General features: G+C 52.2%; 2 protein-coding genes across 8 annotated transcripts in view; both read left to right on the plus strand.

Annotated features, from left to right (window-relative positions):
• GOLGB1 (golgin B1) overlaps nucleotides 1-10,068 on the plus strand; it is a 154,535-nt gene extending 144,467 nt beyond the window's left edge. For all 7 annotated transcript variants that reach the window (XM_050952566.1, XM_050952576.1, XM_050952586.1 and 4 more), the window contains one exon: nucleotides 9,879-10,068. In XM_050952566.1, coding sequence (XP_050808523.1) covers nucleotides 9,879-10,013 — 135 coding nt within the window. In that variant the 3' untranslated portion in view covers nucleotides 10,014-10,068. The remainder of the gene's footprint in view (nucleotides 1-9,878) is intronic.
• LOC127051204 (uncharacterized) overlaps nucleotides 6,808-24,745 on the plus strand; it is a 185,638-nt gene continuing 167,700 nt past the window's right edge. The window contains exon 1 of the mRNA XM_050953222.1: nucleotides 6,808-8,307. Within this exon, the coding sequence (XP_050809179.1) occupies nucleotides 7,099-8,307 (1,209 nt within the window). The 5' untranslated portion in view covers nucleotides 6,808-7,098. The remainder of the gene's footprint in view (nucleotides 8,308-24,745) is intronic.

Below are 24,745 nucleotides of genomic sequence, written 5' to 3' on the forward strand. Positions count from 1 at the left end.
GTGTTGAATCCCCATTGAGAGAGTTATTGGACAGAGGAGCCCAGTGGTTCCCTCTGGAGAATCCAGGAGGAAAGGTCAAACCACTGGAGCAACTGCAGCCCAACCAGAGTCAGTAGGTGAGTCATCAGAGCTGCTGGCAGTGCTCTGGTGACTGGATGCTGCCTTGTGCTCATGGCTGGGAGAGTATCAGCCAGACTCTATTCCAGGAGTGGCCAACCTGAGCCTGAGACAGAGCCAGAATTTACCAATGTTCATTGCCAAAGAGCCACAGTAATACATCAGCAGCTGCCCCAGCACCTCCTGCCTGCCAGCAGCCCTCCCGATCAGCACCTTCTCATGCTCCCTAGCCACTGCAATCAGCTGTTTCGCGGTGTACAGGAGGCTCTGGGTTGGAGAGGGGTGGAGCAGGGGGAGAGGGATAGCTCAGTGGTTTGAGCATTGGCCTGCCAAACCCAGGGTTGTGAATTCAGTCCTTGAGGGGGCCACTTAGGGATCTGGGGCAAAATCAGTACTTGGTCCTGCTAGTGAAGGCAGGGGGTTGGACTCAATGACCTTTCAGGGTCCCTTCCAGTTCTGAGATAGGTCTATCTCCATATATTATAAGGGTGCAGCAGGCTCAGGGGTGGGGGGCTTGGGGTAAGGAGTGGAGTGGGGGCAGGGCCTGGGGTTGAGCAGTGGAAAGTTGCCACCTGTAGCTCCAGCCCCAGAGTCAGCACCTGTGCAAGGAGCCGCATATTAACTTCTAAAGAGCCGCGTGCAGCTTCAGAGCCACAGGTTGGCCACCCCTGCCTATTCCATGCTGATTCTCAAGCCTCACCAATGTGAATCAGGGAACCTGAGGTGCCCGGTGAGGCCAAAGCTGTAAGAGCACTGGTGACTGAGTGCCAATGCTCCTAACAACCCATTCAGCAGAAGCTGGCACCCTGCCCTCCAGCTATGGATGGGTTAATGATCTTCAGCTAGTTCCCTGCTGCCTGGCCAAAGGGGTAGGATGGGGTTTCCAGCACCTCAAGTCTTCAGCAGTGCTATCATCATCATTTATTATCGTCTGTTGATGCTATTGATCAAGATAAATCTGTGATATATGTTGATTTCAGCAAAGCTTTTGATACGGTCTCCCACAGTATTCTTTCCAGCAAGTTAAAAAAGTATGGGCTGGATGAATGGACTATAAAGTGGATAGAAAGCTGGCTAGATTGTCAGGCTCAACGGGTAGTGATCAACAGCTCGATGTATAATTGGCAGCCGGTATCAAGTGGAGTGCCCCAGGGGTCTGCCCTGGGGCCGGTTTTGTTCAACATCTTCATTAATAATCTGGATGATGCTGAGGGTGCAATCCATCCCAAGTTTACAAATGACACTAATCTGAGGGGAGAGGTAGATACACTGGAGGGGAGGGATAGGGTCCAGAGTGACCTAGATAAATTGGAGAATTGGACCAAAAGAAATCTGATGAGGTTCAACAAGGACAAGTGCAGAGTCCTGCACTTAGGATGGAAGAATTTCATGCACTGCTACAGGCTGGGGACCCACTGGTTAAGTGGCAGTTCTGCAAAAAAGGACCTGGGGATTACAGTGGACTAGAAGCTGGATATGAAAAGGCTAACAGCATATTGGGCTGTATAAGTAGGAGCATTGCCAGCAGGGGAAGTGATTATTCCCCTTTATTTGGCACTGGTGAAGCCACATCTGGAGTATTGCATCCAGTTTTGGGCCCCTCACTAAACAGAGGATGTGGAGAAATTGGAAGGAGTCTAGCGGAGGGCAACAAAATTTATCAGGGGCTGGGACACATAACTTACGAGGAGAGGTGGAGGGAACTGGGCTTATTTATTCTGCAGAAGAGAAGAGTGAGGGGGGATTTGATAGCGGCCCTCAACTACCTGAAGGGGGGTTCCAAAGAGGATGGAGCTAGGCTATTCTCAGTGGTGGCAGATGACAGAACAAGGAGCAATGGTCTCAAGTTTCAGTGGGGGAGGTCTGGGAGGGTGGTGAAGCGCTGGAATGGGTTACCTAGGGAGATGGTGGAATCTTCATCCTTAGAGGTTTTTAAGGCCCGGCTTGACAAAGCCCTGCCTGGGATGATTTCGTTGGTGTTGGTCCTGCTTTGAGCGGGGGATTGGACTAGATACCTCCTGAGGTCTCTTCCAACCCTAATCTTCTATGATTCTATGTTTCCTTACACTGCACCTGAAGGGGTTGAAACTTAGACCTGGTCTACAGTACAGAGTTAGGTCAACGTAAGGCAGCTTACATTGACCTAACTCCGTAAGCATTTACACTAAACTGTAGCTCCCACCGATGTAACTCGCCCACTACACCAACTTAACTCTACTTCTGTGAGACATGTAGCACTTAAGTCGATGTAGTTAAGTGTACGTCGTGTCAGTGTAGACACTGCGTTGCTTACATCAACTGTTGCTGCCTTTCAGAAACTGTCCCACAATGCACCACACTGGCAGTTAAATCAGTGCAAGCAGTCCTGGTGAGGATGCGCACTGCTGACACAGGGAATGTAATGTGGACATATGAAACCAATTCAATTGTTCTTCTTCGAGTGATTGCTCACATCCATTCCAGTTAGGTGCGCGCGCTGCGCGTGCACGTTCGTCGGAAACTTTTTACCCTAGCAACTCCAGTGGGCCGGCAGGTCGCCCCCTGGAGTGGCGCCGCCATGGCGCCCAATATATATCCCTGCCGGCCCGCCCGCTCCTCAGTTCCTTCTTACCGCCGTGTCGGTCGTTGGAACTGTGGAGCGCGGCATTGCTGTCCTCCACGTCCCTAGCTCTCCTCGTTATCTATCGTTTATCTCTAGTACTATTGTAGTTGTTAATTAGATTAAGTGTAGATAGTAGTAGTTAAGTTAAGAAGTTTGTAAATAGTTCTTCGCCGGGGGCTTAGCCCTTCCCGGCACCCGGCACCGGGCTCATGCCTGGTTCGCCGGGCTTCAAGCAGTGTGCGGCCTGCAAGAAGCCCATGCCTACCAGCGATCCCCACGACGCGTGCCTGAAGTGCCTGGGGGAATCGCACAGATCCGACAAGTGCCGCATCTGCAAGGCTTTTAAGCCAAGGACAAAGAAGGAGAGGGATCAAAGACTCCGAACTCTCCTTATGGAGGCGGCACTTGACCCGGCGGCTTCGCAGGCCGTGATCTCAGCGCCGGCACCAGATCACACCGGCACCGAGAAGACTCCCCGGCACCGACCTTCTCCGGCACCGGGGACAGAGCCAAGGCCGTCGAAGTCTATTACTCCGGCCAGGCAGACCCGACTGGAGCGCCCGGCCTCAACATCGGCCGCGGCGCCGCCGGCACCGTCGACTCCGGGCCCGGCGGGTCCGTCGAGTCTGGTGCCGCCGAGCTCCCCCATGACATCTGGGGTTGAGATAGTGGTCCCATCCACACCGGAGACCTTCGCCTCGGCTCGGGACCTCATAGCCCTGACTGAGCCCACTCAGCTGCCACCCCCGGTACCTCCGGTGCGGGTCGTGTCCAGAGGCAAGCCTATGATCTCGGCACCCTCTCGGGACTCACGTTCACGATCCAGGTCCCGCCGCCGCTCGCAGTCCCGGCACCGCTCCCCTCAGCGGTACCGGTCGCACTCGTGGCGCCGGTCGACATCAAGACGATCGCGGTCGGACTCCAGCCGCCGATACCGGCACCGCGATTCCAGGAGCCGATCCCGACGTTACTCGCCGCACCGGTCGACCTCCCGGCACCGAGCTGGTGGCAGGTCCCGGTCCCGGTCGACCTCCCGGCACCGAGCTGGTGGCAGGTCCCGATCCCGGCACCGAAGCGGCGCCCGGTACCGGTCCAGATCCCGGCACCGTGACAGAACCCGGTCCCGGTCCCGATCCCGGCACCGATATGACTCCCGGCACCGGTCCCCGGCACCGAGACGATCGTCCGTGCCGACCCGCGCAGACCCTTACCATCCAGGGTCAGCCCCGCCATGGCCCTCTAGACAGCCGTCCGTATCTTCACAAACGGACAGCGGGTATGCGCTGGGCACCGACCGGCAGGCGGCGCTGTTCAGCGATCCGCCACAGCAGGACCAAGGCCCGCAACAATGGGGATTCTGGACACCCTGGGCATACCATCAGGCCCAGGGCCCCCAACAGCTCCCTGCTAGGCCGGCGACTGCGGAGCGCAGGGCACCTGAAGCCTCGTTGTCTCGCCCCCCTCCCTCCCCGGATGGGGAGGAAGGGTCCAAGCAACAAGACTCCGCTTTGGCTCCTGAGGCAGAGGCGAGGGCCGAAGGAGACCCGCCGTTGGACACTCTCTTGCCGGGGGTCTCCTCATCCTCCTCCCCGGATGAAGCGGTGGCTGGTACCTCCTCCAACAGCCCCCCCCCCCCCCCCCCGCTGGACCTCAGGGCGCACCAAGACCTCCTCAGGCGAGTAGCTCAAAATCTGAGTCTGCAAGCCGAGGAGGTCTCGGAGATAGAGGATCCAATTGTCACCATCCTCTCAGCAGATGCTCCCACCAGGGTCGCCCTACCATTCATACGAACCATCCAGGCCAACGCCAACACCATCTGGCAGTCTCCGGCCTCCATCCCTCCTACTGCGAAGGGCGTCGAGAGGAAGTACATGGCTCCTTCTAAGGGCTACGAGTACCTCCATGTGCACCCAACCCCGTGTTCCCTGGTGGTTCAATCAGTGAACGATAAGGAGCGTCATGGCCAGGAGGCTCCAGCCCCCAAATCCAGGGAGGCCAGGCGGATGGACCTCCTCGGCCGTAAAGTGTACTCGGCTGGGGCGCTGCAGCTCAGGGTCTCCAACCAGCAAGCCCTGCTGAGCAGATACGCCTTCAACTCCTGGGTGGCAGCAGACAAATTCAAGGAGCTGCTGCCACAAGATGCTCGCCAAGAGTTTACGGCCATCTTGGATGAAGGCAAGAAGGTCGCACGCACGTCCTTGCAAGCCTCTTTGGACGCTGCAGACTCGGCTGCCCGTACCCTCGCGTCGGGTGTAACAATGCGTCGCATCTCCTGGCTGCAGGTTTCCGGCCTTCCGCCGGAGCTCCAGCATACTATACAGGACCTTCCTTTCGAAGGCCAGGGCTTGTTCTCTGAAAAGACAGACCCCAGACTCAAGAGTCTGAAAGATAACCGAGTCATCATGCGGTCCCTCGGGATGCACACACCCGTGACGCAACGCAGACCCTTCCGGCCACAGCAGCAACAACAGGGCAGGCCGTATTCCCAGTTCCGCCAGCGGCAGGACCTTAACAGGCGCCGCGGCAGGAACGGAAGGCGCAGGCATTCGGGGAACCAAGGGGGGCAGAACCAAGGCTCCTCTAAGCCCCCGCCTGGACCTAAGCCTTCATTTTGAAGGTGCGCCCGAGGGCGCAGTAACAGTTTCCCCAATGGATCCTTCCCCCCCGTTTTCCAACCGCCTTTCGTTTTTCCTCCCGGCGTGGTCCCTAATAACATCGGACCGCTGGGTCTTAAGCACGGTGCAGACGGGATACCGCCTGCAGTTTGTTTCATTTCCTCCTTCCCGCCCCCCTTCCTCGTCCCTCTTCAGGGACCCCTCTCACGAGCAATTCCTTCGACAGGAGGTGCAGACGCTCCTCAGCAAAGGAGCTATAGAGGCGGTGCCGGAGAACGAGAAAGGCAAGGGGTTTTATTCCCGCTACTTTCTGATCCCCAAGGCCAAGGGGGGCCTCAGGCCTATCCTCGACCTGCGAGAGCTCAACAAGTACCTGGTGAAGTTGAAGTTCCGCATGGTATCCCTGGGGACCATTATCCCATCCCTGGATCCGGGAGACTGGTACGCCGCCCTCGACATGCAGGACGCGTATTTTCACATTGCCATTTGGCCACGCCACAGACGTTTCCTTCACTTCGTTGTGGGGCCTCTTCATTATCAATTTGCAGTCCTCCCATTTGGCCTGTCCACGGCCCCGAGGGTGTTTACAAAATGCATGGCAGTTGTTGTGGCGCATCTTCGGCGCAATCGTATCCACGTGTTTCCTTATCTGGACGAGTGGCTGATTCGGGGCACGTCGGAACAACAAGTCTGCAGCCATGTCCGCGTGATCACCGGCATGTTCGCCACTCTGGGCCTCTTGGTAAACACGGACAAGTCCACCCTGATTCCCACACAGAGGGTGGAATTCATCGGGGCCGTCCTGGACGCCACTGTGGGCAGGGCCTTGCTGCCATTGCAGCGATTCCAGGCCTTGTCGGCGATCGTTCAACGACTGCGGACAGCCCCCTTGACGTCAGTGCGAACATGTCTAACCCTGTTAGGCCACATGGCGGCTTGCACCTTTGTGACCGATTACGCTCGGCTCCGCATGAGGCCCCTCCAGTTGTGGCTCATCAATCATTACAGGCCGACAAGACAGCCGCTAGATATGTTAATCACAATCCCCCAGAGAGTATTAGATTCTCTCGGCTGGTGGCTAGACCAGTCCGTGTTATGTGCAGGTCTCCCTTTCCACCCACCTCAGCCCTCGGTGTCCCTAACAACGGATGCCTCGGATCTAGGCTGGGGGGCCCACCTAGGGACCCTGAGGACGCAGGGCCTGTGGTCCCAACAGGAGGTGGGGCTACACATCAACATGCGGGAGTTGAGAGCGGTCCGCCTTGCTTGTCAAACGTTCTGTCATCAGCTTCAGGGTCGCTGTGTCGCGGTGTTCACCGACAACACGACTACCATGTATTATATCAACAAGCAGGGCGGCACCAGATCCTCCTCCCTGTGCCACGAGGCGATACGACTCTGGGACTTTTGTGTAGCCCACTTCATTCACCTCACAGCTTCCTTCCTCCCCGGAGTGCGGAACACGCTGGCGGATCGATTGAGCAGATCCTTCCTGTCACACGAGTGGTCCCTTCGCCCGGACGTCGCCCTCTCCATCTTCCGGAGGTGGGGTTATCCCCGGGTGGACCTCTTCGCGTCCAAGGGGAACAGGAAGTGCCAAGCGTTCTGCTCCTTTCAGGGCAGGGAGCCCGGGTCGATAGCGGATGCCTTCCTCATCCAGTGGTCGACCCACCTGTACTATGCGTTTCCCCCATTCCCTCTGGTTCACAGGGTCCTTCTGAAGGTGCGCAGGGACAGGGCTCACGTGATCATGGTAGCCCCGGCATGGCCCAGACAGCACTGGTACCCCATGCTGCTGGACCTGACCATAGCCGACCCAGTTCCCCTGCCCCTTCATCCGGACCTGATTACCCAGGAGCACGGGACCCTCTGTCACCCGGACCTGCAGTCGCTGCACCTAGCGGCGTGGCTCCTGCGTGGCTGACTGGCTCTGAGCTGCGCTGCTCCACGCCGGTGAGGGAGGTGCTCTTGGGCAGCAGGAAGCCGTCCACGAGAGCGACATATTTGGCCAAATGGAAGCACTTCTCCTGTTGGTGCGTGGAGAGAAATCTCCGCCCTATGGAAGTTTCGGTAGCCGACATCTTAGACTACATTTGGTCCCTCAAAGGGCAAGGTCTGGCCATATCGTCGTTGCGAGTCCACCTAGCAGCTATCTCCACCTTTCACCCTGGTGCGGATGGTCGCTCTGTTTTTTCTCACCCAACGGTGTCTAGATTCCTTAAGGGGCTGGAACGTTTATACCCTAACGTCCGTCCCCCTGCTCCAACCTGGGATCTTAACCTGGTGTTGTCCCGGCTCATGGGGCCCCCCTTTGAGCCGTTAGCTACTTGCTCCCTGCTTTACCTCTCTTGGAAGACTGCCTTTCTAGTAGCTATCACCTCAGCTAGACGGGTGTCGGAACTCCGGGCTCTTGTGGTAGACCCCCCATATACGGTCTTCCACAAAGACAAGGTGCAGCTGAGACCACACCCTGCTTTTCTCCCCAAGGTGGTCTCAGCCTTCCACGTCAACCAAGAGATATTCCTCCCGGTTTTTTTCCCAAAACCTCACTCCTCAGGCAGGGAGCAGCAGCTCCACTCGCTTGATGTCCGTAGGGCTCTCGCGTTCTACGTGGAGAGGACTAAGCCCTTCCGCAAATCCCCCCAGCTTTTCGTGGCAGTAGCGGACCGCATGAAAGGGCTTCCTATCTCCTCCCAGAGGTTATCCTCTTGGGTAACGTCCTGCATCAGGACCTGCTATGACTTGGCCCATGTCCCTACGGGCCGTGTGACTGCGCATTCTACCAGGGCGCAGGCGTCGTCGCTGGCTTTCCTCGCCCGTGTGCCCATCCAGGAAATCTGTCGGGCAGCGACCTGGTCATCGGTCCACACCTTTGCTTCCCACTACGCCCTGGTCCAGCAGTCAAGAGAGGATGCGGCCTTCGGAACTGCAGTGCTCCATGCCGCGACTTCTCACTCCGACCCCACCGCCTAGGTATGGCTTGGGATTCACCTAACTGGAATGGATGTGAGCAATCACTCGAAGAAGAAAAGACGGTTACTCACCTTTGTAACTGTTGTTCTTCGAGATGTGTTGCTCACATCCATTCCACACCCGCCCTCCTTCCCCACTGTCGGAGTCACCGGCAAGAAGGAACTGAGGAGCGGGCGGGCCAGCAGGGATATATATTGGGCGCCATGGCGGCGCCACTCCAGGGGGCGACCTGCCGGCCCACTGGAGTTGCTAGGGTAAAAAGTTTCCGACGAACGTGCACGCGCGGCGCGCGCACCTAACTGGAATGGATGTGAGCAACGCATCTCGAAGAACAACAGTTACAAAGGTGAGTAACCGTCTTTTGCGGTGGCTGTACACCAGGGGAGGACAAAATATGTGGCCTGAGGGCCACATCAGGGTATGGAAATTGTATGGCGGGCCATGAATGCTCATGGGGTTGGGGTGCAGGAGTGGTGAGGGCTCTGGCTCAGGGGTGGGGCTGAGGATAAGGGGTTAGGGGTGCAGGAAGGTGCTCAGGGCTGGGACTTGAGGGGTTCAGAGGGTGGGAGGAGGATCATGGCAGGGGGTTGGGGTGTAGGAGGGGGTCGGGGTGCATGCTCTGGGCCGTGCTTACCTCAAGCAGCTTCCAGAAGCAGCAGCATATCCCCCCTCCAGCTTCTACACAGAGGCATGACTAGGCAGCCCTCCGTGCTGCCCTGTCCGCAGGCGCTGCCCCTGCAGCTCCCATTCGCCCTGGTTCCCAGCCAATGGGAGCTATGGGGGCCATGCTTGGGGCGGGGGCAGCGTGCAGAGCCCCCTGACTGCCCCTACACATAGGAGCTGGAGGAGGGCCATGCCGTTGCTTCCAGGAGCCATGCGGAGCGGGGCAAGCCCCCGACCCTGCTCCCCGGTGGGAGCTCGAGGGATAGATTAAAACGTCTGGAGGGCCAGATGCAGCCCTCGGGCTGTAGTTTGCCCAGCCCTGCTGTGCAGTAATATAATTTAGGTCAACTTAATTTTGTAGTGTAGACTTGCCTATAGGCACAGATGTTAGGGAATGTGTTGTACACTCTGCCACTCAGCCCTTCTTTGAGCAGGCTCTGGGTTTGCGGGGAGGTGTTTGCTAAGCCCCATGCTAGCCTGAAGAGAGTGCTGGTTAGCAGAACAGGAATATGTGGGACACTATTTCACTCTTGCTTTGCAGTTTTGCCTTTAAGGTCTCCCTTGCAGTGTGATTCCTACCCTGGTGGGATGGTGGAGCTTATGAGATGGGAGAGGAGGTGGATTAGGTGGGATAGGAGCCCTTCAGAGTTCTGTCTTGGTGGTGCGGAGACGGCCCTGTAGTTAAATGGCGAATTGACCCTACAGCTCCATAGACAATCAGACCCTGAAGCTGGAATCACATGGGTGGAAACCTGTGAATGCTGGTTAGACGAGTGCATGCTCCTGGAGGAGCTCTATGTCTGTGCTTTGTTGGACTGGTCTCCCATGTACTGTGGGGCTTTGGGCGCAGGTGGCTGGGCTCAGCATTTACTGGCACTAACTGGTTTCTCCTTTACTCTTCCCCTCAGACTCGGAGCAACTCTGGTTTGTGGCGACAGCTGCACTCTCTCTTCTGTTCCCGGACCCGCCTACCACTGCTGGTGACTGTGTATTTGTTCATGCTGCACATCCTACTTTTCCTGTGCTTTACAGGCCACCTGTGAGCAGGGCCAACAGTCTCTCACAGAGCATCAGACCTTTACCCCATTCCTGCGCCAGTCGGGTCACCAGTGCCCTGCACCAGTTGCCCACTCACCTAGCTAGCTCTGGGGGGCAACTGAGCCCATCAGTCTCCAGTGCTCGCCCCTGAGCTGCTTGCTCTGGCCCAGCTGGGTGGCTGCTGCAGCCGAAGGTCAGGGTCTGTCTGTTTCCAGAAGACAACCTTTCACACACACGCCCCTGCGAAGTGTTACCCAGTCATCTTTTCTGAGCCAGGCTCGGAATGAGTGAAGGCAGTGATATAATCTGCAGCTTCCACCTGCCGAGAGCTCCACTCCAGCTATTAATCATCTGTGATGGGGGTTTCAGGGAAAATACTGTCATGTGGCTGCAGCTCCCCAGTGCCTTCAGCAGGTTAGCTGGCACCATTGCATCTCGTCATCCTTACACTCAAGCTAGTGTCAATGGCTGTACCAGCCTAGAAAGGGGCATTGGCCACCTGCCCCTCATTAGTCCACATGTCACTGGCTTTGCAGGAGGTGGCTCACCCTACCCATCTGCAGTGTTCCTTCCCTTTCACAGATAGCACCATCATATTGCAGAGATTGCACCAGTCCATGAGCAAAGGAAGGAAGCACCCTCCCCCCCATCCCCCAGCTCTTAAACCCGCCCACTTGGGCCCTTCTAGTGATGATTAAAAACAAGAAAGGGAAGTTGTGGAGTTTTTACAGAATACTATATACAACCAATCAGGGTCTGTTTTATAACTTTTTCAATAGGGCCAATTTTGGGGTTTCAGCTCAATAGAGTTCTCTGCAGGAGAAGGGCAGTCATTGCAGCATGCAGACATGCTGAGCCTTCCATCTAAGGGCTTTTGTAAGTATTTGCTGTTATGCCCCTGCTGGAGAAGGGCAGTAATTTAATTATTGAAAGGGAATAGGGGACTTGAACTTTTATCTCTAATTTAATCATTGCACTAATTATAAAGCTTGTGCAGCTCTTGCTGAAGACAGGAGGGGAGAAGAGAAGACCTGCTCCTGCACCCTGTTTCCTTTTCAAAAGACTAAACCTGGACAGGTTGTGCTACAGGGTATAGCTCCAAGGGGTCTGGGCTCTCCGTGGACTACAGGAACCCCACAGACAAACCCCTCCCTGTTGTGAGGGGAAGATTCCTAAGGCCTCTGCCCCCACCCCCACTTCATGAGACTTCTTTCTGGAGAAGCCTGTGACTGGTGTTGCTGGGGTGACTGCATGGACCCTATGGCATACACTCTAAGTGCAGTTGGACCTGTTCCCATTGATTGTGTAGATGGCAGAGTTCAGGGCTCTCTACAGAGCCCCTGAAGATGCTCCATACAGATAGTCAGATACTAATGTACCTGGAGATGAGGATTCTGAACACAGCAATGACTGCTCCAGTTGAGAAAGGAGGGTGGAATCCATCAGATAAGCCCTCGCTTGGTGCTGCCGTCTACTTTGTAAGATGTACCTCTCCCTTCCTGGTTTTAGAATGCCCTCCCTCCCCCCACACACAGTTTAATGGAGGAAAGTTAATGCTCCTGACGCTGTTCTTAGTCCAAGTTTCCAGGGCCGCTGAACTGAGCCTGTGAAGAGACAGGGACTGGTTCCTTTGCTGTCCCTAAAGCAACTGGGCCTCTGGCTAGGTCCAGAACACTGAAGCCATATACCTGTACTCCCTCATGAATATTTGTAGAGAGCATGCCCTGCAGGATTCCCCCTTTGATTCTGTGAAATTCAGTGACTGAATCTCTTACCTACAGCTTCCTGGGGCACATGCTCCTGTGTACAATAAATGTTATTTTTCAGAGTGAAGCCGAGTGGTGTTTTGGTGTGAGTGTTGCTATAGGAGCTGACCTCTGAGGTTCCAGAGCTGCAGGTCATGATCATGACCTACTGTGGGACCAACACAAGACAGTGGCCACTCTCATTATGCTTTATCCCTGGTGCAATGGGAAATCCCTCTCTGTTTCCTCATATTGATGAGTGTCCCATGGATCTTGCACTAGCCTCTTCCTCACCTCCCTCAGATGCACAGATCCTACAGTGGCTGTGAGGGACAGGAGTTATAATTTTGAGAACAGTTCTGTCTGCTGTCTTTACTGTTTCTTGCTATCTGAGTTTTGGCAGAATTATGCAGCCCCATGGGCATATGTAGTTTCAAGATGTGGTGGATTACATGGTAGCCACCTTGACTCTCCTAATGGTACCAGTGGAAGAGACTTCCCACCCAGTATTTGACATAATTGATGCCACTGCCAAGAGTAAAATATCACTTCCTGTCCCGGATGGGTTGTTGCAACTGGCCAAATCTTTGTGGTCCAGTGTCACTTGCGAGCCCGTCTCCAGGAAAGCTGACATGCTCTGCCAGCTTCCCTCTCATACTTTCATGCCGACTCTGTGCCCAACTCACTGGTAGTGGCTGCTGACAGCAACAGAGCAAGGTCATGCCAATTACACTCCATACTAAGTGATAAAGAGGGAAAGAAGAGTGACTCTGTGACTGGGCCCCAGAGGAGGTCAGCTATGGTCACTCAATTAGGGTGACTTGCAAAGAATGAGGCAATCTCCATAAAGCTGGTGGATATTCCAATATTTAGATTCACCAAGCCAGCATAAAAACGCTTCTTTATTACCTTACTGGATCCTCAGAAGTCCAAACAACAGAGTTCCCTTAAAGTGATCCAGCCTCAGGCCTCCATCCAGGTACCTAAGTCAAATATGATGATTTCTGAACATCTTATTTCATCATATAAAAGAAAAAGTTCTACCAATCCCAGAGGATTGGACACATTACCTCCCAGGTTATTGAATATTCCAGATCTTGTCCAAATACATCCTACAGCCAATTCTTATCAACTAAACTAAAATTTATTAAAAAATGAGAGAGAGGGAGTATGGTTAAAAAATCAATATAAATACAGAGATGAGTTCAATTTTTAAGATTCAGATTCATAGCAGAGATGATGAGCTTTGTAGTTGCAAAGCATTCTTTTAGGAATCGTTCATAGGTTATAGTCCAATGTCCAAATATTATAATCAGGGTGTACCAACATAACTGGGACCTCAGTCTTGTGACTCAAACTTCCCCCGATGAAGCCTAAGCAGGTATGAGATGACAGGATTGTTATTCGGGGTTCTTTCAACCCAAAGCTCTTGGTAACGTTACTCTGTGCGAGGAGGTGTCAGGAAATAAATCAGGGGAGACACGGCCGTCCAACCGATAGATGGCTGGCACAAACAGGACAACACAAGTGCTTTCACTTAAAGCTAAACTTTACTTAGTCTCAAGCACTTACACACGACCGCAATAAATTAGTAAAACACCCCCAACCCTTGATAATTACCAAAGCTGAGTGTGGCTTTCAAGTGATACAGTGGCAGCCCGTCTGCCGCTGGGGAACAGAAAATGCATCCAGAGGGAGAGGCCAGTCCTGAAACGAGTCCCCCCTGTCTATTAACCAGGTGTGGGTCTTTCCAGAGCCTGCAGCCTTGAGACCCCAATAGGCATTCCTGAGGGTGCAGCCTGCTCTTTTTAAATGCATGTATCAGGATTTTTAACACAATTCTTATCAGGAAGGACGCGGGGTCAAGCTGCCCTTTCAGTGGCACCCTAAGCCCCTCTCCCCTCCTGCCTTGGTCAAGCTGAGACTTGCTTTTAACAGCTTGCTAACTAGGCTGTCTTTAACAATAAGCCATAGTGGTTTCAGGCACTTTACTGGTTTGCCAAAGTCTCCCCGTACAAGGATCAGGGCCCAAGTATATTTTATACAATTTCATGTCCTCTTTGACAAGTTGGGAGTTCCTCTGGGAACAAAAGGTAATTAGGATGACTTTGAAGGAGGTCCCTCACCGGTACTTAGCTATAGAATTAACATAAGGCAATTTGCTTGTTCCTCCACTATTCGCAGTACATTTCAAAGAGATGAATACCGAGACATCCTGTTTTTACAATTCATTTAAATGCTAAGTTGTTCTTTTGATCCCTGAACTATTAGAATACAGCACAGAGAGGGACTGTTGATTACATTGTCGACCCTACTCATAGATATGTAAATACACAAATATCCCTCCACATCTCTTTTGAGGGTTATTTATTTTTCAGGATGTTTAACCCTTTCTGGCCATGTGTCACAGACTCATTGAGGAAAAAGGTCTTCCATCATCATCTTTCAAGAGCCAGTTGGCAAATTTCCAGGCAGTCAGACCTAGGGCTCCGTGTTTTTCACAGAGGTCATGGATTCCATGACTTCCTGCAACCTCTATGACTTCTGCAGGGGCCAGTGTGGCCACCCCGGAGTCAGCTGCTCAGGCAGCTCTGGGGCCAGCCACACCAGCCACTGCTCTGGCAGCCCCGAGGACTGCCTGAGCAGCAACTGATGCAGCTGGCCCTGGAGACCACCTGAGCAGTGGTCCCGGGGGCGGCTGGAGCTGCCGTAGCTTGTTGGCTCCCAGCTGCAGTCCCAGGGCAGCCGATGCCACCACTGGTCCTTCTGAGGGGGTCCCCTCCAAGGCTCCTCCTCCAGCAGCTGCTGGACCCCTGTACCCTGCCCACAGTGGGCCACCCCGAAGACTCCCCCACAGCAGTGCCTCCCTCTCTAAGATTCAATCAGAGGTCTTTTTATTAAAAGTCATAGACAAGTCACAGGCTGTAATTTTTTGTGTGTCTTGCCTGTGACCTGTCCATGAGTTTTACTAAAAAGACCCATGATTAAATTGTAGCCTTAGTCATGACCCATTATCAACACCATCTGTGGGAAAACAAGACGTTTCTCCAAGATTTAGCTGACTATAGGAGAAGATTGCCAAACTTCATCTTAATGGAGGCTCAGAATGTAGCCAAGCAGTCCCTTAGGGCTTCTTCAATGCCTCAGACTCTGCTGCCAGGGAGTTGGCTTCAGCTGTGACTGTCAGGAGGCATGGATGGCTTTGATCCTCTTCTCTGGCCATGGACACTAGAAGGCATCTGGAGAACCTCCCCTTGGAAGAGGAAAGTCTTGTCAGTGAAAGGACTGATGATGTATTGGAAAAGCTGAAGGACACAAGATCAACAGCATTCTCCAGTTGATTCCATCCACTCCTCCTGATACCAAAGGCAATACTAACCGAATCCTTCAGCACCCTATTTTTCTTCAAGTTAAAGCGCCCAGCAATTCCAGCAACCTGCAACTTCACAGTCATCACAAGAAGCCATCTTTCATCAAGGCACCAAACCCAAATAATCTGTTTCCTCATCAGTATTCTCTTCCTGGAACACCAAGCCTCAGTTTGGACAAGGCACCTGAGAGTCTAGAATCAACCAAAAAACATCCTTTGGGGACAGGCTAGGTCATTGACAACTGAAGGCAGATCACATCAGATCAATGGGTCTTAGTGGAACAGGACTACATCATTCAATTCAAAATACTGCCTCCCTCCAAGTCCCCCCACCTGTCTTCCTTCAGGGACTACTCTGAGGTGAATCTTAACAGAAGTGGAGAAGTTGCTTCTGAGAGGAGCGGTCAGATATGTTCCTGCTAGCCTGAAGTACACCTGGAAATTCCAGTTCTGTATGATAATCCTGGCATCAATAATCCCCTTAATATTGATTATGGGCTAGTTTGTAACTTTCGATCTAAAGGATGCTTATTTCCATATCGCAATTCCTCAACAACATCAAATTTACTGCTGTTTCATGGGAGCTGGGCACCATTTCCAGTACAAAGTGCTGCCATTTGGCCATTCCATGGCACCCAAAGTGTTTTACAAAGTGCATCTCTTTGTAGTGGCATATCTGAGGAAGTAGGGTATTTTCATTTACTCTTATTTGGATGATTGGCTACTTAAGGCAGGTGGGTGCGAGACCCTGTTAAGCCACATAGCTTCCATGAAGTATATAGCTTGGTCTGGAACAATAGATATGGGGAAAAAAAGAAGCAGCATTGCACTGTACGTCAAGGATGTAAACACTTCCTCCAAGGTCCAAGAGAAAGTGAGTGGCAGGCCTACTGAGAGTATCTGGTTGAGGCTAAAAGGAAAAAGAATAGTAGTGCTGTTATGGTCAGGATCTATTATAGGACCGCCAAATCAAGAAGAGGAAGTGGATGAGGCATTCTACAAGCAGGTAACAAGATTAGCCAACACACATGAGCTAGTATTAATGGGGGATTTTAACTTGCCTGATTATCTGTTGGAAGACTAATACAGCAAAATATAATATGTCCTGCAAGTTCTTAGCATGTGTAGTGGACAACTTTCTGAATCAGAAAGTTGAGGAAACAACTAGGGGTCATCCATTTTGGATCTGGTTTTGACCAACAGGGATGAATTAGTTGCGATCCTGAAGGTGGGCAGGAGCTTGGATGGAAGTGATCATGGTCTGATAGAATTCAAAATCCTAAGGAAAAGAGGACATGAGAAAAGCAGAACAAAGACAGTGGACTTCAGAAATGCAGATTTCAACAACTCAGAGAAATAATAGGCAAGGTCCCAAGGAGAGGCCAGTTGGGAAGACAAAGAGTCAAAGGGTGCTGACAGTTCCTAAAAGATGTAATGCTAGAGGCTGAACATCAAGTTCTTCAAGTGCTTGATCATGTGTATTCCACAATAGCTGTGCATGTTCGCCATGTGCACCGGTGCCAGAAGATTTTCCCTTAGCAGTACCCATAGGGGAAGCACTGCTGCGACCCCTGGAGTGGCACCTCTATAGTGCACTATAAGGGGAGCTGTGCACTCCCGCCCACCCTCAGTTCCTTCTTGCCCCCAGTGAGGGTGCGTTGGAACTACTGCTCCAGCTTCGCTGCTGCTCGTCCCAGAACTTGTCATTCGTCTTAGTGGTACTTGTTTGTTAGTTCAACAAGTTTCAGTTCAGTTAGTTAGCATTCTGGCCGGGGCATGCCCCAGGCCCCAGGGTTTAAATTATGCAACTCTTGCAGGTGTTTGATGTCCACAAGTGACCCGCACACCGACTGTCTCTGCTGCTTGGGTGAATCTCATTTTAGTGACCACTGTAAGGTCTGCAGGTCCTTTAAACCTAGAACTAAAAAAGAGACATTAGACTTTGGGCTCTTCTCATGGAGTCGGCACTGGCCCCAACCCCGGTGCGCCGAGCAGATTTGGCACCAGGCACCTCGTCTTCGGTGCACAGTGATCCCCCGGCACCTTCTAGTGGCCAGCACCGCTCTCTGTCTAAGAAACAGAGAAAGGCCCCATCGTCTCAATGGTGTTGAGAGAAAGCAGGGAGAGGCTAGACCTGCGTCGGGCAGCCCCAGTCCCCTCCACAAACCAGGCTCCAGAGCTCTAACTCGTGTCGAGCGGAACAGCCCGGTGGCATCGACTCAAGCCTCTCCGGATGTCTGGGTGCCTTCAACGCCAGAGGCCATGCAGGCAGCCCGAGACATTATGACTCTACAGGTACCCAGGGCACCACCGGCACCTAGGCCCCGCTCTAGACATAAACCGCCGCTTGGCTCTAGACAGTCGACTCCGACCCAGCACAGATCCCAGTCAGGGGACTGCTCTAGGGCACACTCGCCACTCAGCACCCTGTCAGGACACAGTCTCCAGCCTCCACTTTCGTCACCCACCAGGTTGGTTGGTGCCATCGGATCAGAGTTCCGGGCACCATTCCACACTGAGCAGAGAGTATCAATGAGCCAGGCATAGGCACCGTAGGTGCTCCCCTTCTCATCGGAGCTAACATAGATTCTCCCGACACGGGCTCCGTCGCCATTCGCACTCCAGCTCGCTCTCCTTGAGTCACTGCGTCCATGACTTCCGGCAGGGGTCACCATCTCTGCGCCGTTGTGGATCTCAGCATTGTAGCATCTCAAGAAGTAGTAGCTCGAGACAGCACCATTCCTCAATGGCGGAGTCCTGGTCCTGTGGCAGACATCATTCTCAGCACCATCGATCATACCGCTCCCATGGTACTGACTAGTCATTGGTTACCCCGACCTCCACCCACACGAGGACCCCTATGTCTCAGCCCAGACAGCCTGACCAGCTGGTGCTGCTGGTGCTGCAGCATAGTCAATGGCAGGGGTCCCTATGGCAGGGCCAGTGGTGCCAGTGGACCCCCTGGTCCCCTGCGCATGCCCAGCCAGGGACTCGTTCGGTAACAGGGGCTTTGGAGGCTCCCTCCACCTCACTATCCAGGCCTCCAGGGGATAGATCAGCGGGTCATGGATCCTTGGCACCGCACACGGAATCTGACCAAGGGGAAGATCCCGCGGTGCCAACCAACGTGCAGAGCTCCGTACCAGCCTCCTCCCCTCACTGGATGACAAGGTTGCGGCCCCACCCCCCTCCGTACCACAGGAGGACTTCAGGGCTCACCAAGCGCTACTGAAGTGAGTAGCGTCGAGCCTCCATCTGCAAGCTGAGGAGATGGAGGGATCCTCAGACTCACTTTTGGCACTGGACAGAGTGGCCCTGCCCCTGCACGAAGGGGTGGCTAACGTTTCCAATGCCCTCTGGCAAACGCCGGCCTCCCTTGCGCCAATATCGAAGAATGTAGAGCGTAAATATTTTGTGCCCACAAAAGGGCACGAGTATCTCTCTACCCCCCTGGCCCCCAACTCCCTAGCAGTGGAGTCTGTAAATCATCGGGAGAGACAGCGTCAGCCAGGACCCACACCCAAGAATAAGGACTTTAGAAGACTGGACTCATTTGGTAGGAAACTTTATTCATTGTCTAGTTTCCAGCTCTGAGTGGCCAACCACCAAGCCCTCCTCAGCCGTTATGAGTTTAACCTGTGGGGGTCACTGCCTAAATTCAAACCCTCCCTTCTGGAAAGTGAAAGGAAAGAATTCAAGGCACTCATAGAGGAGGGTGCCTCTGCTGTGAAGGCTGCTCTGCAGACAGCATCGGATGCAGCTGACACGGCTGCTCGGTCCATGGCCTCGGCGGTGTCCATGCGCAGGGCGTCATGGCTACTGCTGTCCGGGCTCTCCATGGAAGCTCAGTCTGTGATGCAGGATCTTCTCTTTGTTCTGCGAACAGGTCCTTGCCATCAAACACAAGTGAAACTTCATGACATGAAGGACTCATGTATAACCCTTCAAACCCTCAGGCTTTATGTCCCGCCCAAGGAAAAGCCTTAGGCATGACTGGGCATTTCCTCAAAGGACTAGACCAATCTTTTCCATACGCTAGGCCCCCTGTTCCTCAGTGGGATGTAAATTTGGTACTATCCCACCTCACCAGGCCCCCGTTTGAGCCCCTAGCCACATGCTTATGGTCTCACCTTTCAGGGAAGGTAGCCTTCCTCGTGGCTATCACGTCAGCCCGGTGGGTTTCGGAGCTCAGGGCCCTGACCTGTGACACCCTCACCCCAAACACACATGGTCTTTCACAAGGACAAGGTGCAGCTCTGCCCACACCCTGCATTCCTCCCTAAGGTGGTCTCCGCTTTTCACATGGGCCAGGACATCTTCCTGCCTGTCCTCTGCCCCAAACCTCATGTCTCTAGCGAGGAGCGCCGCCTCCATATGCTCGCTGTGCGCTGGGCACTGGCTTTTTATCTGGATCTGACTAAGCCATTCCACAGATCTTAGCAATTCTTTGTTGCTTGAGCTGAGCGCATCAGGGACCAACCAGTTTCCACCCAGAGGCTTTCCCGGTCGATCACATCGTGCATCCGGACATGCTACAACTTAGCAGGGGTTCCCGCACCACCTATCGTAAGGGCTCACTTGACAAGGGCCCAGGCCCAGGCTGCCTTTGTGGCCCACATCTCTATCCAGGACACCTGTAGAGCCGCTACCTGGTCCTCAGTGCACACGTTCACCTCACACTACGCAGTTGTCTCACAAGCCAGGGATGACGCTGGTTTCGGTAGGGCTGTGCTTCAGCCAGGGAATCTGTGAATTACTACCCACCTCCATCAGGTATAGCTTGGAGTCACCTACTATGGAATACACAGGAGCAATCGCTCGAAGAAGAAAGGACAGTTACTTGTTCCGTAACTGGCGTTCTCCGAGATGTGTGTTCCACGTCCCACCCTCCTTCCTATCTGTCGGAGTTGTCTGGCAAGAAGGAACTGAGGGTGGGGGGAACCCACGGCTCCCCTTATAGTGCACTATAGAGGTGCCACTCCAAGGGTCGCAGCAGCGCTTCCCCTATGGGTACTGCTAAGGGAAAAACTTCCGGCACAGGTGCACGTGGCGAGCACGCACACCTACTGTGAAATAGACGTGAGCATCACATCTCGAAAAATGCCAGCTACGGAACAGGTAACTGTCCTTTATTCCAATACGGGTCCTCTGGTCCCGTGGCTCTGGTGGACCTCCCGCAGGCATCCCTGCGGAGGGTCCGCTGGTCCCGCGGCTCCGGTGGAGCATCCGCAGGCACTCCTGCAGGAGGTCCACCGGAGCCGCGGGACCAGCGAGCGGCAGAGCGCCTCCCATGACATGCCCCCGTGCTTGGGGCAGCGAAATGACTAGAGCCGGCCCTGCCAAAAGGGATACATACAGAGAGAGAGATTTGTCTCCAAAGTATGCATAGGAATAGCACAAGCATGTAGGGACAAAATCAGGAGAGCCAAGGCAAAGAATAAGTTACAGCTGGCAAGAATTATTAGAGACAACCAGAAGGCATTCTTAAAATGTCAGACAAAAAAGAAAGCTCGAGGATGGTATGGATTTGCTGCTCAGTGGAGAAGGTGAGCTGGTAACGGAAGATAAGGCCAAGCTTCTCAATGCCTACTTTGCTTCAGTCTTCTCACAAAAATTAACATGTGATCAGCCAACTAATGATGTTATCATAAATATAGAAATGGAGGGGGTGTAACTCAGAATAAGTGAAGACCACATCAGAGATGTGTACTTTATCTGTACTCTGTACACTGGATGCCGGAAGGACTCTCACTCATTATTTGGACAGAACTAACAGTATTGTAAAATGTATTCCAAGAATAACGCAGGGCATATGTTTTTCTTCCCAGACAGTTTCCCCGTGGATCATGCATTATTTCGCTGTGTGTCCCTAGCCTGCTTCATTCAGCTCACATTCCACTATAGCTGTGGCTCAGAAAATGATCTTTGCAGCACCATTCTGAATGATAATGAGCTGGGGAAGACAGCATAACCCTAGCCCTTTGCTTTGACCATGTCATCCCTCTCTTTCAATCCCTCTTGGTTCCCCCTTCTCTACTGCATAAACATCAGTTGCTTGTCTCACTTTCATGGCCCTTCACAGTCAATTTGCATGCTGCCTGTCAGCTCTCATTTGCTTAGCAGGCAGTTACTGCTTCCCTCTGATCAGCCCATGATGTCAGCCTCCATCATCCACTTGTTATATTTTCAAACAACCAACTTTGTGCTTGCTCTCATGCAGCCCCACGTGCTTGGGGGCACTTCTCATAATCATCTGGAAAGCTCCCACATTATCCACCTTCAGATCCCTCCTCCAACCTTTCCTACCCTCCCCATCATACTGAGCAGTGTTGTCGCATTGTTTACTTGTACTCCCTGTCTGTCTGTAGCCATCTTGTCTCCCTTGTTTTACAGCAGGGGTGGGCAAACTTTTTGGCCTGAGGGCCACAAAGGGGTTTGTAAATTGTATGGAGGGCCGGTTAGGGGAGGGAGTTGTGGCATGGCCTGGCCCCCACCTACCTCCTATCTGCTTTCCCCCCCAGGACTCCTGCCCCATCCAATCCCCCCTGTTCCCTGATGGCCCTTCTGGGACCCCTGCCCCATCCACACACACCCCGCTCCCTGTCCCTTACTGCCCCTGGACCCCCGCTGCCCCATCCAACCCCTCCTCTCATTCCTGATGGCCCTTCTGGGACCCCTTCTCCCTGTCCCCTGACTGCCCCCTACTACCCCATCCAACCCCCCCCCTCATTCCTGACGCCCTCCCCCCCAGGATCCCTGCCTCATTCTGCAGGGAAGGGGGGAGAGCAGGGGAGGGAGAGGAGGATAGCCTCCCAGGCCGGGAGCTCAGGGGCCGGGCAGGACAGTCCCGCAGGCTGGATGTGGCCTGCAGGCCATAGTTTGCCCACCGCTGTTTTAGAGTGTAAGATTTAATTTAATTTCAGAAAGGGGAACTATGCAAAAATGAGGAGTTTAGTTAAACAGAAATTAAAAGGTACAGTGACTAGAGTGAAATCCCTGCAAGCTGCATGAGTGCTTTTAAAAGACACCATAAAAGAGGCCCAACTTAAAGGTATACCCCCAAATTAAGAAATACAGTAAAAGAACTAAAAAATGTCCATATATGGCTATTAACCAGGATGGGTAAAGAATGGTGTCCCTAGCCTCTGTTCGTCAGAGGATAGAGATGGATGGCAGGAGAGAGATCACTTGATCATTGCCTGTTAGGTTCACTCCCTCTGGGGCACCTGGCATTGGCTACTGTCGGTAGACAGATACTGGGCTAGATGGATCTTTGGTCTGACCCGGTACGGCCATTCTTATGTTCTTAAAAAAGAGCCACTGTGGCTTAACAACCATGTAAAAGAAGCAGTGAGAGATAAAAAGGCATCTTTTATAAAGTGGAAGTCAAATCCTAGTGAGGTAAATAGAAAGGAGCACAAACACTGCCAAATTAAGTGGAGAAATGTAATAAGAAAAGTCAAAAAGGAGTTTGAAGAATGACTAGCCAAAAACTCAAAAGGTAATAAAATGTTTTTTAAGTATACCAGAAGCAGGAAGCCTGCTAAACAACCACTGCGGCCCCTGGATAATCGAGATACCAAAGAAGCACTTAAAGATGATAAAGTCATTGCGGAGAAACAATATGGATTCTTTGCTTCAGTCTTCACGGCTGAGGATGTTAGGGAGATTCCCAAACCTGAGCTGGCTTTTGTAGGTGACAAATCTGAGGAATTGTCACAGATTGAAGTGTCACTAAAGGAGATTTTGGAATTAATTGATAAATTTAACAGTAATAAGTCACCAGGACCAGATGGCATTCACCCAAGAATTCTGAAAGAACTCAAATGTGAAATTGCAGAACTACTAACTATGGTTTATAACCTGTCCTTTAAATCGGCTTCAATACCCAATGACTGGACATTAGCCAATGTAACGCCAATATGTAAAAAGGGCTCCAGAGGTGATCCCAGTAATAACAGACCTGTAGCCGTGAGCAAGACTCACCCCTGTGGCGCCCCCCGCTGGTCATCCAGGGAATCAATTCATCCAGCTCCAGGGCACCCTCTATCAGCTGGTGTCTCGCCTTGTGCTGGCCCGTGTCATTCCTGGACCCCAGGTGACCCTTTCAGTGGGTACTTTCAGTGGGCACTGCCAGAAAGCCTTTGACAAGGTCTCTCACCAAAGGGTCTTACGTAAATTAAGTTGTAATGGGATAAGAGGGAAGATCCTTTCATGGATTGAGAACTGGTTAAAAGACAGGAAACAAAGGGTAGGAATAAATGGTAAATTTTCAGGATGGAGAGGAGTAACTAGTGGTGTTCCCCAAGGGTCAGTCCTAGGATCAATCCTATTCAACTTATTCATAAATGATCTGGAGAAAGGGGTAAACAGTGAGGTGGCGAAGTTTGCAAACTGCTCAAGATAGTTAAGACCAAAGCAGACTGTGAAGAACTTAAAAAGGTCTCACAAAACTAAGTGATTGGGCAACAAAATGACAAATGAAATTTTGATGTGGATAAATGTAAAGTAATGCACGTTGGAAAAAATAATGCATACCATACGTACAATAAGATGGGGGCTAATTTAGCTACAACTAATCAGGAAAGAGCTCTTGGAGTCATCATGGATAGTTCTCTGAAGACGTCCATGCAGTGTGCAGCAACAGTCAAAAAAGCAAACAGGATGTTAGGAATCATTTAAAAAAGGGATAGAGAATGAGATGGAGAATATTTTATATAAATCCACGGTACGCTCACATCTTGAATACTATGTAGAGATGTGGTCTCCTCATCTCAAAAAAGATATACTGGCACTAGAAAAGGTTTAGAGAAGGACAACTAAAATGATTAGGGGTTTGGAGCGGGTCCCATATGAGGAAAGATTGAAGAGGTTAGGACTTTTCAGCTTGGAAAAGAGGAGACTAAGGTGGGATATAATAGAGGTATATAAAATCATGAGTGGTGTGGAGAAAGTGAATAAGGAAAAGTTATTTACTTGTTCCCATAATATAAGAACTAGGGGCCACCAAATGAAATTAATGGGTTTAAAACAAATAAAAGGAAGTTCTTCTTCACATGACACACAGTCAACCTGTGGAACTCCTTGCCTGAGGAGGTTGTGAAGGCTTGGACTATAACAGGGTTTAAAAGAGATAAATTAATGGAGGTTAAGTCCATTAATGGCTATTATCCAGGATGGGTAAGGAATGGTGTCCCTAGCCTCTGTTTGTCAGAAGATGGAGACGGATGGCAGGAGAGAGATCACTTGATCATTATCTGTTAGGTTCACTCCCTCTGGGGCACTTGGCATTGGCCACTGTCGGTAGACAGATACTGGGCTGGATGGACCTTTGGTCTGACCCAGTCTGGCTGTTATGTTCTTATTTTCTTAAGATGCTTGGGGCAGGGACTGTCTTTTTGTTCTGTATTTGTACAACACTGAGAACAATGGGATCCTGGTCCATGACTAGCACACCTAGGGGCTACAATAATACAAATTATTATTTATTATTATTTTATTTATTATTAAGGATCAAAGTTCCTGGAGATCATCAGGTGGTTCCTTTCTATCCTCCTTGACCAACCTGTTCCACTATTGCACTCTGACTTGGCAAGAACTTTTTGGAAATGTCCCTTAAGGC

Source organism: Gopherus flavomarginatus, chromosome 1 (genome assembly GCF_025201925.1).
Source record: "Gopherus flavomarginatus isolate rGopFla2 chromosome 1, rGopFla2.mat.asm, whole genome shotgun sequence".
NCBI lineage: Eukaryota > Metazoa > Chordata > Testudines > Testudinidae > Gopherus > Gopherus flavomarginatus.